Genomic DNA, 15,059 nt, shown 5'->3' with positions numbered 1-15,059 from the left:
ATCCATACCAGCTAGCATCCCAGGCCTGACCAAAGAGAGGCTGCTCCAGTCACCACCACACTAGGAGTGAATTCATTCATGTTTGACCAATCAAGCAGGCTAGTGTGTAAGCTGATCATTTTGTATAGCCCGAGAATGGTGTTATAAATAACAAATGGCCCTTGGCAGAAAGAAGGCTCCCCACCCCTGACCTGAGGGCAGGGAAACCCCATGGCCCATAGGTCTATTTCAATACACATGAGGTCTCCATGAGCCAGAATCAATTTGATGGCAGCTAGTCCATTTGGATGAGGAGGATGTAGCCTGAGTAAGCAGCTTCATCTGCGTCTAGGGCAAAATACAGGCCTCGTGGTCCTGTTGTGGCCACACTGCCGCTCAACTCTTTTGAACAGCGCGTGAGGCTCTTAAAGCCCGAGTCTGCACCTCTCACAGCAGGGCAAGCTTTACAGACAGCAACGTGAAAAGAATAATAACTAGATTATACACACATCTGAAACATCAATCACTTCTGGATGACCTGCTCTTGCTTTGCTTAGTACAGGTTTGTGAGCATTAGCCAGGCATGCTGGGACTTTGACATTTTATTAGAAAGAAAGCCAAAATAGGTAAAGAGTGAATTTGTGGCTTAAAATTAGACCACTCTGCTTTGACTTTTACTGTTGCTGATATAAAAATAAAGGCTAAAGAAGAGACATGTGTTCTTCTACTATATATATAGCATTAATTTACATAGTAATATTAACATATACAGAAAAAGAAGAAAGGAAATCATGCAACCGCACCTGTTCCAGGTATCCAGGTAAAGGAAGACTAGTAAGGAAGATGGGCTCCTTTAACGGGGGAAGTTTGTTTGGAAGTTTCTGATCCCAATATTTCAGTGGTGACCTGAGAACACAAAGCCTGTTAGGTGCATGTTCACAGGCTTGCTTCTTTAGGTGGATATAACAGAGGAGACAATTAAAAGACAATGTCCATTACCTTGTTTTCTCCCCGGGGGGAATCACACGAGTGGGAAGATTGAGGGTCCTAGAAATTCCTGGTCACTAGCTTGACCAGAGCCCCCAACCCTATTCACTCACTCTCCCTCTCTTCACTGATTTTCTCCACCCCCTCTTGTTTCTCGCATTTTCTTTGGCGCCTTCTCATGCATCTGCAAACAGGCTGATACTTCCCCAAGTGAAAAAAAGTCTACACCCCTTCGGTGAGTTACACATTGGGCTGCCAACCTCAATGTCAGCAGCTCAAATCCACCACCTGCTTTTGGGAGAAAGACGAGGCTTTCAGCTCCCATGAAGAGTTACAGTCTTGGAAACCCACAAGGACTGTGCTACACTGTCCTGGAGGGTCACCGAGTTAGAATCAGCTTGATGGGAGTGGACTTTGGTTTTGGTTTTGGAAGTGCCAGCAACTAGCTTCTCTTCCCTTTTGATGGTTAAACTTCTTCAAACCATGAGCTTCACTAGAGATTGCAAACTCTGGTGGACATTGCATTTGCAGGTGTGAATTGACCCACCAAGCAGAATTGGTCATGAATGCTTAAAAATCAGAAAATTCTATAAAGAAATATGAGTTTCCAATTTCTGATAAAGAACAGAAATGTCTGGCAACAGCTGCGCCAGTGAGGGGGTGAGGATCTCCAGTTTGCAGTGCCCAACCCCCTCCCCCCCCATTACTACTTCCCCACAGATGTCCTGCTGGCCACTATAGGTATCCGGGTCTGAATTATAGGTGATCTTTCCATTTCCTCACCTCTCATCCCTTCCTTGTGGAGCCACCAGCTGGTTAGAAGCTGGGGTGTTAACCAGGTCAGTAGTTGGAACCTACCGGGCAGGCTACAGGACAAAGATGAGGCTTTCTACATGTACACAATCTTGGAGACCCACAGGGGCTGTCTCAATAGAGTCCACTCACCATCTGCCACAGCAGAGGAGGGGAATGTCCATTCTATGGGCCCCATCAAAACTAACTCCACTGCCATGGAGTTGAGTCTGACTCATAGTGACCCTGTAGGACAGAGTTGGACTGCCACTTTGGGTTTCTGAGACTGTTACCCATTACAGGAGTAGAAAGCTTTGTCTCCCACAGAGCAGCTGGTGGTTTCAAACTGCTGACCTTGCCGTTAGCAGCCCAACTCAAAACCACTCTGCCCACCAGGGCTCCCGATGGTCCATGAAATCCTCAATCCCAGCTACCATGACATGCCTCACCAAAGAGAAGCAGTTCTGGCCACCTCATTAGCGGGGTCTTGGAGACCCACTGGGACAGTCCTGCTCTGTCCTAGAGAGTCACTGTGAGTCAGAAGTAACTCAATGGCAGTGATGTGGGGTTTTGTTTGTTTGTTTGTTCCTTTGTTACCTTGCAGGTGTCAGTCAAAACCCTAACCCACAGAAACCCAGAATTCATCTGTGACCTCTCCTATCTTTCCCTCAGTCCCTCGTGCAAATTAGTCATCTGGCTCTGTTGATTCTCTCTATTAAATAGCTCTCAAATCGGCTCACTTTCCTCTATCGTATAGAACAGTGGTTCTCAACCTTCCTCATGTCGAGACCCTTTCATACAGTTCTTCATGTTGTGGTGACCCCCCAACCATAAAATTATTTTCGTTGCTACTTCATCATTGTAATTTTGCTACTATTATAATTGTCGTGTAAATATCTGATATGCAGGATATATGTTCATTCAAAAATAATATATTGTGAAATATTTATTTCTAATGACAAATAAATGAAATTTTATCGTGAAGCATGGTGTAGCACGGGTGACAGTCTTCACACTGGGCGGACCCACCTGGAGACAGAGGAGCGGTATCTCAGTTCCTAAGACCATTGGAAATATGTGTTTTCCAATGGTTTTAGGCAACCCCTGTGAAAGGGTCGTTCGACCCCCAAAGGGGTCGTGACCCCTTCCTCATGCTTCCACCCTTTAATACAGTTCCTCCTTATTTTAATATAGTTCCTCCTTATTTTCCTTGCTACTTCATAACTGTCATTTTGCTACTGTTCTGAATCGGGCGACCCATGTGAAAGGGTTGTTTGACCCCCAAAGGGGTCATGCCCCACAGGTTGAGAACCACTGGCGTAGTGTCTATAGTAGCACCCACCCCCAGGCAGGATGATTTGGGATGGGCTTTCTCTCTCCGTTTGTATGTGGAGCCCGGGTGGCATAGTGGTTACGGGTTGGGCTGCGGTTTGAAACAAGGCCAGCATATGGAAACCACTGGAGAAGGATGGGGCTTTCTGCTCCTGTCAAGAGTCTTAGTCTCAGGAACCCACAGGGGCAGCTCTACCCCGTCCTGGAGGGTCACTCTGAGTCGGAATCGACTGGAGGGCCATGAGTGTGCTTCGGCATCTATAGGTATGGATATTAGTGTGTGTGGAGTCTCTTCCAACTCGTAGCAAGCCCATATAACAGAGTCGAATTCCCTCATCGGGTTTTCTAGGCTTTACCCACAGGGGCAGTTCTGCTCTGGAATCAACTTGATGGCAGTGAGTTTGCTCATGGTTTGTTTTTTTCTGTTTGGGGCAGCACATCGCCAAGTGTTTCTCCCAGGAAACTATGGGGGTGGGTTTGATCCACAAACCTTTTGGTTTGCAGCCAAGCCCATAACTACTGTGCCACCGGGCTCCTCGCTGGACAGAGGTAGATATAGCCTCTCAGTTCATGGTGCATGCAGCATAGAAGAAAACCAATGAAAAAATAGGACTTACTGAATGGCCTCACCTGAAAAATTTTTGGAGTTTTTCTTCAGTCTCACAAATATATATGCGATCACAATATTCTAAAGCATAGTCAAGATTGCCCGGTACTAGGGCCTCGTATCTGAAAGGCACACACACAGATAAAATCAAATGTATAATTGATAGATGTAAACAAAAAAAGTTTTACTTCTGTACCTATGCAATTTAAGGATGACCTAGAGCCACTTTTCCCCCGCCAAATGAAACAATTGGGAATTTGTGAGCCAAAAGTTAAAATTGTGAGGCGATCCACTTGTGCGGACAGGAGAGATCCCACTCCGTATTTCCATAGGGTGAGGACTTGCCTTTGTTTGCCATCCTGGTAGGTCACTGGGCAGTAGCCTTGCAGCTCCGCGCACTTAGGGAATCGACTCTTCAGCTCGGACAGCGTCAGCCTTCTGGGGATCATGGAGGCAGATGGGAGTGGATGGGGAGCTAAGGGAGGCGCATACAGCTCTGGGTTCTCCAGGAATTTCTATGAAAAGAAAGAATTACATTAGGAAAACCATTTAAAGCAGGGAATCCGGCACCAATCCAACACTGGGAATCGATAACCACTCTTCACTTTTCAGTAGCATGGTCACCCTTCAAATCCTGAGAGAGAGAGAGGGAGAGAGAGATGCTCTCTGCACCATAATTGCTTCACCCTGGTTGGAAGTGAAAGAGCCCTGGGGACATGGTGGGCTATGGGGTGGACTGTAAACTACAAGGTCTACAGTTCGAAACCACCAGCCATTGCCATGATGAAGATGAGGCTATCTGACCCCATAAAGGTTTATAGCGTTGGAAAGCCAAAGGAGCAGACCTCTTCGCTCCTACAGGGTCACTGTGAGTCATCACTGACAACAGCAGTGACTTGGTTTGGTTGGCAGTTCCTTACAGCACTGGTCGCAACGCCATTCGTTCACACCAAGAATGTTTGCTGAGCTCCCACCACGCACCGCAGACTGGGGCTGGCCTCTCTCCCTTTGTCCTGTCATGCACCAATTTAACTCCTCTGACTTTTGGGACTCCAAACCAAACCAAACCAAACCAAACCAAACCAAACCAAACCCACTGCCATCGGGGTGGCCCAGATCTATGAGTTTTGGTGTCACTCTGGGTTTAAAGTTCTAGGTTTATCATGAAACACACACAAATCTAATTTTTCAGAGGAAGAAAGAGTTTCAGGCCATAAATACTTTTTGAAAATATTTAGTTTTCATTATAATTTTCAGCTGTCATTTTTTAATAGCATCAATTATGTGCAGTATAATATCTTAACAAATATGTGGGGTTTGTTTTCACACGCAGGAATATAAGGGTCACAGAACATCTCAGGAATGGAGAATTGCCTGTAGTTCAAGAAACAGACATATGGCAGCTCTCGCTTCATTTCTACTGCCTTTGACTCCCTGACGTAGCCCTTGGATGCCCATGCTTACCTGCTGTAGGGCGTGGTGTGTGTGTGTGTGTGTGTGTGTGTGTGTGTGTGTGTGTGTGTGTACTCCCTGTGAGGCTGGTTAGAACCCCAGGCCAATCACTGGCCCTGGACTTCTGCTTTGTGACAAAAATATGTCTCATGGACAATCTCTGAGTTGCTTCACTGGCCCCAGGGCCCCCAGGGTTCTCATAATGGGGTTCCTGGTCCTATTTGATAAATTCCAAGATAAGACAGCTTCGGTCCTTACATTAAATTTTTCCCGAGAAGACATTTTATAATAGTGTCCCCTGAACTCTGCTGCAAATTCCAATGAATTAGTTTCAGAGCAATCAAACAATTCATAGGATTCTGCCAAACTGACAGGACAGAACTGGCCGAAAACTCCCAGGCGAGACGTCAGCTCTTGAGGTGTGATGCATAACTTGTCAATGCAGGCAGCTTTTCCTGTGTTTAAGAAATGAACTATTGTTACTTATATACAGTGCACACGTTTCTCTTGGGTAGAAAACACGATGATTTTAGAAAACTTAAAACAATTCAGTTGGCCATCTAGCTGAGAAGCAACAAAGCCCACATGGAAGAAACACACCAGCCTGTGCGACCATGAGGTGTAGATAGGATCAGGTAACAGGCATCAAAGAACAAAAAAATCATATCATTATAAATGAGGGGGAGTGGGGAGTAGAGACCCCAAACCCCATCTGTAGGCAACTGGACATCCCCTTACAGAAGGGTCTAGGAGAGGAGACGAGCCAGTGAGGATGCAGTGTAGCAACCATGAAACATACAACTTTCCTCTAATTCTTTAATGCTTCCTCCTCCCTGTCACCTCACTCTCATGATCCCAATTCTACCTTATAAATCCGGCTAGACCAGAGGATGGACACTGGTACAGACAGGAACTGGAAACACAGGGAATCCAGGACAGATGAAACCTTCAGGACCAATAATGAGACTAGACATACCAGGAGGATAGGGGGAAGGTGGGGTATAGAAAGGGGGAACCGATCACAAGGACCTACATATAACCCCCCCCCTGGGGGACGGACAACAAAAAAGTGGTTGAAGGGAAACATCGGACAGGATAAAACATGAAAAAATAATGATAATTTATAAATGATCAAGAGTTCCTGAGGGAAGAAGGGTGGGGAGGGAGAGAAAATGAGGAACTGCTACCAAGGGCTCAAGTAGAAAGAAAATGTTTTGAAAATGATGAGGGCAACAAATTGACAAATGTGCTTGACACAATGGATTGTGATAAGAGTTGTATGAGACCCCAATAAAATTATTTTTAAAAATTCAGTTACACAAAAAATTCCAGACAATACTCACTGATGGCTTGTTTAGTGGTAGCCAATAATTAGAACAAAGAAATATGCTCCCAGTAATTGGACAGTGTCATAAATTAAACATGGAATCCCTGGGTGGTGCAAAGGAGGCCTTGTGGACTGCTAATTACAAGGCCTGCAGTTCAAACCCATCTGATGCTCCATGGGGGAAAGATGAGACTGTGTGCTCCTGTAACAATGTACACGCTTGGAAATCTCCCTTTTAAAAAATCATTTTATTAGGGACTTATACACCTCCCATCACAATCCATACATACATCAATTGTGTAAAGCACATTTGTACATTCATTGCCCTCATCATTCTTAAAACATTTGCTCTCCACTTAAGCTCCTGGCATCAGGTCCTCATTCCCCCCGCCCCTTCTCCACTCCCCCCTCATGAACCCCTGATAATTTATAAATTATTATTTTGTCATATCTTGCTCTGTCCCACGTCTCCCTTCCCCCACTTTTCTGTTGTCTGTCCCCCAGGGAGGAGGTCACATGTAGATCCTTGAAATAGGTTCCCCCTTTCCATTTCACCCTCCCTATACCCTCCCAGTATCGCCACTCACACCACTGGTCCTGAGGGGATCATCCGCCTTGGCTTCCCTGTGTTTCCAATTCCCATCTGTGCCAGTGTACATCCTCTGGTCTACTCAGGCTTGCAAGGTAGGATTCGATCATGACAGTGGGAGGTGGGACAGGAAGCATTTAGGAACTCGAGGAAAGTTGTATTTTTCATCGTTGCTACATCGCACCCTGACTGTCTCATCTCCTCCCCAAGACTCTTCTGTAAGGGGATGTCCAGTGGCCTACAAATGGGCTTTGGGTCTTCACTCTGCACTTCCCCCCTCATTCACTATGATAAGATTTTTGTTCTGATGATGCCTGATACCTGATCCCTTGACATCTTGTGATCGCACAGGCTGGTGTGCTTCTTCCATGTGGGCTTTGTTGCTTCTGAGCTACATGGCCACTTGTTTACCTTCAAGCCTTTAAGACCCCAGATGCTATATCTTTTGATAGCCAGGCACCATCAGCTTTCTTTGCCACATTTGCTTATGCACCCATTTGTCTTCAGTGATCATATCAGGGAGGTGAGCGCAAAATGATACAATTTTTTTGTTCTTTGTTGCCTGATAACTGATCTCTTCAGCATCTCGTGGTCATATAGGCTGGTGTCTTCTTCCATGTGGGCTTTATTGCTTCTGAGTCAGATGGCTGCTTGTTTACCTTCAAGCCTTTAAGACCCCAGACGCTATCTCTTTTGATAGCCGGGCACCATCAGCTTTCCTCACCACATTTAGTTGTTCACCCACAGAAACCCTTAAGGAGCAATTCTACTCTGTCCTGGAGAGTCACTGTAATTGAACCACCTTGTTGTGGGTTTTGGGGTGCCGCTGCTAACAGAAAGGTGGAAGGTTCAAGTTCACCTGGAGGCATGTTGGAAGAGCGACTAGGTGATCTACTCTGGAAAACCAGCCATGGGAAACCCTGTGACACACATGGCACTTCCATGAGCGTTGGAATGAACCGAGCAGCAACTGGTTTGGTTTTCAGACATATTTAAAGTACTGATTACGTTTGTGGCCGCAGATGTTCAAGTGGAAAGAATGATAGACTCATGAGTCAAGTATTTATAGAATTTGAATGCGTATTTTATTTCTATTTCTTACCTAGTTTGATTCTTTCTAGGTATGTCTGGATACATGAATTCACCATTTGGATCTTCTTAATGACTTCATTCCATACCCACCATTTGCTGTGAAGTCCATCAATCACATACCAGTTTTGGTGTTGTTCTTGATAATAACGTCTAATGTCATCAATAACTTTTCGGTACTTTGAGTTCTTGACAGCTGTAATCTGTGCACTATTGTGCAGTGGATACAGAAAGCTAAGAGAGAAACAGGGAACACATGGAAAACACTATTGAAAAAATCCACCCCCACCGCCCCGATTCTGATGATTAGAGCTAATTTCTTTATCATGGCTTCTGTCATGGGCATTACCTCTGTTGCTCTTTTTTTTCCAGGATCAATCTTTTGAAAATCTCCTTGGAGGGCACATCTAACTCAAAGATGATCATGGGGATGATTGTCCTGGCTTCCAAGGCACTCACTTGATTTTTAGATACAGGGTAGCCATCAATGACCACACTAACGAAGAAACACATGACACGAGAATTTGAGATTTCTTTCTGTTCCCATCTCTCCTTCTGCCTCCCAGAAAGAGTCTCTTTCTTTCTGAGCAGCCTCATGCCCTTTCCTTACTTAATTCACTCTCTTTTCTTTGCCTCTCACCCTTATCAACTCTTCATCCTTCGTCAGCCCAAGAATCAGGAGGTGAGCAGCATACATATAGAACTGCTCAATAACGGGGATAGGAACGAGCTCTGAATTCGAACACTTAGACCAGGCACTTAGGTTTGGGCACAAATTGAGAAATAGAACACATATACATAATGCCATAAACATTCAACTGGTGCTATTATTCCAAGCATAAAATAGTAGAAAGAATGTAGGCTTTTAAAGATAAACAAGTGGCCATCTAGCTGAGAAGCAACAAAGCCCACATGGAAGAAGCACTCCAGCCTGTGCGATCATGAGGTGTCAAAGGGATCAGGTATCAGGCATCAAAGGACAAAAAGAATCAGATCATTGTGAATGAGGGGGAGTACAAAGTGGAGACCCAAAGCCCATCTGTAGGCAACTGGACATCCCCTTACAGAAGGGTCTAGGGGAGGAGATGAGCCAGTAAGGGTGCAGTGTAGTTATTTAATGCTTCCTCTCTCCCCACCAACCCCACCCCACTGACTATCATGATCCCAATTCTATCTTATAAATCCGGCTAGATCAGAGGATGTACAGTAATACAGATAAGAACTGGAAACACAGGGAATCCAGGACAGATAACCCCCTCAGGACTGAAAGCGAGAGTAGTAATACCAGGTCAGTAGGGACAAGGTGGGGAGATAAAGGGGGAACTGATCACAATGATCTACATATAACCCCCTCCCTGGGGGACAGACAACAGAAGAGTGGGTGAAGGGAGACATCGGACAGTGTAAGACATGAAAAATAGTAATAATTTATAAATGACCAAGGGCTCATGAAGGAGGGTGGGTTGGGGAGGGAGGGGGACAATGAGGAGCTGATACCAAGGGCTCAAGTAGAAAGAAAATGTCTTGAGAATGATGATGGCAACAAATGTACAAATGTGCTTGACACATGGATGTATGTATGGATTGTGATCAGAGTTGTATGAGCCCCAATAAAATGATTAAAAAAATAAAATAATGTATTGATGAGCTTCCAATAGTGTTAGGAAATTCTGGAGCCAAACTCTAAGTGAAGCAGGAAGCACAAAGATGGCTTGCTTTAGGGCATTGACAGCTATCAGGGGAGCGGAACATTGCTTGTGGTGGCCATGACTGGCATGACATACTGGAGGAAAAGTCCATGACTCTTCTGCAGTGAAGAACCCAACACAAGCGCTTTAGCCAGGATGTAGCAGTCAACCCGCTCATGCCGTAGTTGCATGTGTGCTTTGGTTAAGCCACTTTGCAGAACTCTGGAATTATTTTTAAAAGTTGAACACATATATACCGTGAAGCGGTAATTTTTAAACTTGAATATTCTGAAGATGAATTCTTATACATGCGTGACGGCAAACATGTATGAGAGTGTTTGTATTAGTATTGCTTAAAATAAAAGAAATTTGGAAACAACTGAAGGGGCCAACCAGGCCCTACAGAATCTGAATGCGGCTTTAGTACGCAATACTTTAATGCTCTAGATTCTGAAGATGTTTTTCCAATTTCTGCTATTGTGAACAGTACTGTCATAAACATTCACGTGAAGAGGATTGGAAGAAGGTTGATTTTTCAAAATTCGGCTCAAATTTTTGTGCTGAACTCAGCTATTATCAATTTATGAGAGCCGATAGTTAAATACTTGGGGACTTTGCAAGTCATTTGTCAAATATCTGTGAGTGTGAAGTTGACCACTATGAGTGTATACACACGAGCATTATGAGGCGGACTCTGATCAGTACTAAAAACTGCACTTGCTGTATTCCCCTCTGAGTCCCTTTATCCTGAACTGTTCCGCCCCCCCCCGCCCCAAAGTACAATGTTAGCTAATAACCTAGTGTTAAATTGTGGTAATGACACAATTTCACGTCAACTTGAGAAGAGGAAAAATGGGTGGAGTCCAGCCTGTCAATCAGGTCACAGCCTGATGATCCCTCCTTGTGGCATGGTCTTCTCATGAGGATTCTGGGAACTTCCTCTCGCTTGGTTCTGTCATCAAAAGAGTCAGGCTACTCTTTCTCTCTGCTTCACATTCCTGTCGACAAGCCACAGGGAGCCACGCTGATGGCAGAGAGAGCCCTGGAGGTGCTTCCATCACTATTGGATCCACAAGACTTTCCACCCACTGGCCTGTGATCTTCCTGCATTCGAGATCATTGCATGTTCTACATACATCTAAAGAGGGATTTATGGACTAGTATTGGACATATGGGGTAATATCAGAATTATGGACTTGATCTAGATTGGGCTGGGATGTTTTCTCAATATACAATTGCTCTTTGATTTAAAGCTCTCTCTTACACACACACACACACACACACACACACACACACACACACTATGTAGGCTTTAGAGTAGTGATTCTCAACCTGTGGGTCGCGACCCCTTTTGCCAGTCAAAAAATCCTTTCACAGGGGTTGCCTGATTCATAACCATAGCAAAATTGCAGTGATGAAGTAGCAACAAAAATAATTTTATGGTTGGGGGTCACCACGACACGAGGAACTGTATTAAAGGGTCGCATCATGAGGAAGGTTGAGACACACTGCTTTAAAGGTAGCTAAACCTAGATTTGAAAGCTTCCATTTTTCAATAAAATAGGAGGAATTACATTTAAGGGATTGAGCTTTTTTAAAGATTTGAAAGCAGGTATATAAAGCAATTAAAGAATTTCTTGGACTATAGAAAGAACATTTTAGTAACAACATTATGATAACATTTAGTCAACAACGAACCTTTTAGTAAGAGACTAAACAAATATGAGGGCAAATGTGTTCTAAGCGTGCGGTTGTAGTAAAAGCCCTGTGCGGGGGCTGGCAGCGTGCACGGGGAGGTGTGGGGCTGCTGAGAGCAGCCTACGATAGCTGGTCAGGGTCTATTCCATCAGAACATGTCCTTTGAGAAGAGAGTCAGAGGTGAGGGGACTGTGACTGTCAAACTGAGAGGAGGTCTGTCACTAAATTCTGAGGAGCTGCCCCAAAGCCAAACCGCCCATTCTGAGACGGGCGAGGACCACCTGGAGTTTGGCTGCGTATGCTGGTTAGGGGTCAGCAGCAGTCCTGTTTGGTGTGGAGTACGTCACAGGATGCCCTTCCTCGACTCTCTCCCATTGCGTGCCCAGGCATCAGTTCTAATTTTTTGTCAGAGAGGATTGTAAATGAGCTAGACTAGCCTAATAGAGAACATATGGGGTTGATATTGATCTTTGTAATATAGAAAATGCCACTCGTCTCTCATTTCAGTAGACAACTTCCAGATTAAGGCAGAGTAAGTCAAAAGACTGAAAGAGCTACTTCTGAAACTCAGACAGTGAACACCTGATGAAGCGCAACAGAGCATCGTCCAGCGCGCTGGCTTTGGACATGCCATCCAGCGGATCAGCGGCTGGAGGAGAGCATCGCGTTGGGTGACGTAGAGGACCAGTGAAGGCGAGACAGACCCTTTGGGGTGGGTTGGCATAGCAGAGCCACAATGATGGACCCTTTGTGATGGCACTGTCTTAACATTATGGTGTAACCATATCTTTGCGACTCAGCTGATGCTGTCCTCACTGACATCCTTATGAGCCAAGCTGAATATCAGGAAGGAGGAAACTCAGTGTGCGTAAATCCCAAAGCTGCTTTCTGGTAACAATTGATGGCACTCCAAATTCTTCTCCCCACTAGGTGACTTCCAAACTATTCAAGGATTTGATTGCAGATCAGTGGCAGAGAGGCATCAGTTAAGTCGGTGGCTCTCAACCTTCCTAATGCTGAGACCCTTTAATACAGGTCCTCGTGTGATGAGTTTGGCACCACCCGCAGTTCTTTGGGAGAAAGGCTGGGCTTTCTACTCCCATAAATAGCGACAGTCTTGGAAACCACAGGGGCGCACTGTGAGACAGCACTGCCTCAATGGCAGAGTGAATTTGGTTTGGGTTCTTTTCCAGGCCTGGTGTCCTTTGTCAAGGACTGGTCCTTCCTGATAAGGCGTCCAAAGTACATGAAGGTGCCCCAAGTACATGAGACAAAGGCTCACCACCCCCACTTTTAAGAAGTATCCTGCCTGTGATTCTGCAAGACAGCTTTCTTTGTTGCTCTGACAATCCATGGCATAGTCATTATTCCTTGCCAACAATACAATTCAAATGCATCATTTATTCTTTGACCTTCTTTTTTGTCCAGATTTCATACACCTGAGGTCACTGAAAATATTATGGCTTGGGTCAGGTGCTCCTTAGTGCTGACACGTAATATTTTAAAGAGGTCGTTCGCAGTAGTTGCTGTTGGGTGCCCTTGAGTCTGTGCCGCCTCACAGGACAACAGAATGCAACACTGCCCGGTCGGTCCTGCATTGTCCTCACGATTGTTCTCACACGGGAGCCCACTGCTGCAGCCCCTTGGGCAGTGTATTTCCCACTGCAAATACGTAGTTTGACATCTGGACTGCTGCTTCCCCAGTTCACTTGTGGATCCCAGTAAAAGGAAATCCTTGAAAATGTCAATCATTTTCCATTTAGCATGATAACTGTCTATTGGTGCAATTGTTTTCTTTAAGTGGAAAGGTAATCCGTTCTCCAGGCTGTAGTCTTTATCTTCATCAATAAGTGTTTTCATGTCTCTTGACTTTAATCGAACAAAGTGTGTCATCTGCATCTCATAGGCCACAAATGGATCTTGCTCCAGCCTGGATGTACATTCTTGATAAAGTTCTCCTTCTCAGGCTATTTGATCAGCAGACAGAGTGAATAAGTATGGTGGAAGGGTGCAACACTGACGTATACCTTTTCAGATTTAAAACCACGAACTGGCTTTGTTTGAACAAGTTCCTCTTGGTCTATGCGCAGAGTCTGCATGAGCACATGTAAGTGTTTAGGAGTTCCTAGTTTTGCGCTGCTGCCCATAATTTGTTATGATCCAGACAGTGACATGCCTTTGCACGGCCAATGAAACACAAGAAGACATCTTCTTGTCGTTTTCTGCTTCCAGACAAAATGCATCTGATGTCAGCAATGACATTCCAAGTCTTTTTTTGAATCTAGCTTGAATTTCTGTCTCTTCCCTCTTGCTGGATCACTGCAACTGTTTTTGGATTATCTCCAGCAAAAATCTTCTGTTCTATTAATGATGTTGTTTGGTAATTTCTGCATTGTTGGATCACCTTTCTTTGAAATGAGCACAAATATGGCTCTCTTCCAGTTAGCTGGCCAGGCATAGCCCAGTGAGCGCCTCATTTTGTTTGACATTGCAATCGGTAGCCTTTCAGTTCCCTTAGTCTCGATTTTCACAGTGCTGTCAATGCTGCTCTGACTTCTCTCCATGTTACCATAGCTTCTTGATCATATGCTACTTAGCTCTTAAGATGATTGAATATCAACCAGGTTTTCTTTCTTTCTTTTTTTCCGGTACTCTGGCTTCCATCTTTTCTTCCTGCATTATTTCACATTTTCCCCACAGAACCCTTCGATAGTGGAATTGAAGTCTGAGAGTCTTCTCGATTTGCTAACTCCAGGCTTTCGCACATTTCATGACATCATTCGATGCCGTCTTCCCAAGCAGCTCTCTGAATCTGCTCCGTTCTCCCGCGATCATTTCTTTTAGTTTCTCTGCACTCCGAGCCTCTTCTGGCATCCAGTTCCCCTTTCTCTCGCTTTCCTATAAGGATCTGTGATGACCTTTTGAATGACCCCTTGCTTTCTTCCTGTAGGAACTGCTTGGCGTCTGCCCACAACTCAGCTGGTCTCCAGTCATCAGTTCTCAATGTGTCAGAGATATTCTTGAGATGGCCTCACAATTCAGATGGACTTTTTCAAAAGAGGAAATAAACCCCGCAGGAAGAAAAGTTGAAGCAAGGATAAGCAAATACAAGAGCTGATTCTTTGATAAGTGCCCACAGTGGCAGAAGACTGACAACTACTGAAAGAAACATGAAAACATTTTAGGTAGCATATCATGTGAAACTATGTATATTTGAAATTGTTTAATTAAGAAAAGCTTATTTTCTTTGTCTTACAAAGGATCACCTGGATCATCTGTCAAGTAAGGCTAATGTAGGGTGATGACAGTCATGGTTGATGACACCAGTGTTTTAAAACCCTTTCTTACTCAGCAAGGAGCCCCTGGAAGGTGCGAATTGGATGCTGACTGAAAGGTTGATGGTTTGAGTCTACCCAGAGATGTTCTGGAAGAAAATGATGGCAGTTGACCTCCAGAAGATCAGCCATTGACAATTCTATGGAGCACAGTTCTACTCCAGCATACACGGGAGAACACACA

The 15,059-nt window shown here is 44.7% G+C and overlaps 1 protein-coding gene across 1 annotated transcript in view; it reads right to left on the bottom strand.

The window, feature by feature from the left end:
• AK9 (adenylate kinase 9) overlaps nt 1–15,059 on the bottom strand; it is a 148,004-nt gene that overhangs the window by 2,092 nt on the left and 130,853 nt on the right. The window contains exons 34-39 of the mRNA XM_075553990.1: nt 8,504–8,650; nt 8,168–8,388; nt 5,408–5,604; nt 4,043–4,212; nt 3,721–3,819; nt 783–885 (exon numbers count right to left, since the gene is read on the bottom strand). Of these exons, the coding sequence (XP_075410105.1) occupies nt 783–885; nt 3,721–3,819; nt 4,043–4,212; nt 5,408–5,604; nt 8,168–8,388; nt 8,504–8,650 (937 nt within the window). The remainder of the gene's footprint in view (nt 1–782; nt 886–3,720; nt 3,820–4,042; nt 4,213–5,407; nt 5,605–8,167; nt 8,389–8,503; nt 8,651–15,059) is intronic.

This window comes from Tenrec ecaudatus, chromosome 7 (genome assembly GCF_050624435.1).
Source record: "Tenrec ecaudatus isolate mTenEca1 chromosome 7, mTenEca1.hap1, whole genome shotgun sequence".
In the NCBI taxonomy this organism is placed as follows: Eukaryota; Metazoa; Chordata; class Mammalia; order Afrosoricida; family Tenrecidae; genus Tenrec; species Tenrec ecaudatus.
Note: the sequence above shows the minus strand (reverse complement) of the source record. Positions and strands in the feature narration are given on the sequence as shown.